The 620-nt window shown below is 45.6% G+C and overlaps 1 protein-coding gene across 1 annotated transcript in view; it reads right to left on the bottom strand.

The window, feature by feature from the left end:
• LOC119592106 (probable cation-transporting ATPase 13A4) overlaps positions 1-620 on the bottom strand; it is a gene marked incomplete at its 3' end in the record, with an annotated part of 17,932 nt that overhangs the window by 16,187 nt on the left and 1,125 nt on the right. The window contains 1 exon segment of the mRNA XM_037940925.1: positions 479-613. Within this exon segment, the coding sequence (XP_037796853.1) occupies positions 479-613 (135 nt within the window).

Here is a 620-nt window from a genome sequence, read left to right as displayed (position 1 = left end):
TTTCTTTTCTGTTTGTGCAATCATATAATTCCGTACAATCGTCTTATTGGTGTCTATATCAAGCAAGCAGAATGGAAGAATCTTGCCACTGGTACAATGCCTGTCAAACCGCCGCGAGCCATGCTTCAAAAGACCAACACGCATGCGCACACATACACACACTCACTACTGAACTACTACTACCACCAGCATATTTTGGCGCGCAGGTTCTCTCAAGATTTCTTGTTTGACAATGATCGGAAGTCTTGTGGTGCGCATCTTGCTTCGGATTGCGTCTCAAACCAGCATTAAAATTCAACGTTTCGACATGGACCCGGAGTTTTGAGTTTATAAGCAAGCTTCCGAACAGATAAAAAACAAAACAAAAAACCTTGGTAAGAGGCGCCGCCAAAACAAACCAAAAGACGATACCCGAGCAAGTTCCTCCTGCTACAAAGTCAAACGTGCGCTTCCGAATTCATGGCTCTCGAGGACCTACCCGACGGGTCTCCCAAACCATGATGGTTATGGTGACTACAGAGAGGACAGCAATGCAAACAGCGAACAGGTAGTAGGCCTGCATACACCATAGGATGACAGTGTATGCTTGGAAGATGTAGAACGGGTTATATGCCTGTAGG

Source organism: Penaeus monodon, chromosome 29 (assembly GCF_015228065.2).
Source record: "Penaeus monodon isolate SGIC_2016 chromosome 29, NSTDA_Pmon_1, whole genome shotgun sequence".
Lineage (NCBI taxonomy): Eukaryota > Metazoa > Arthropoda > Malacostraca > Decapoda > Penaeidae > Penaeus > Penaeus monodon.
Note: the sequence above shows the minus strand (reverse complement) of the source record. Positions and strands in the feature narration are given on the sequence as shown.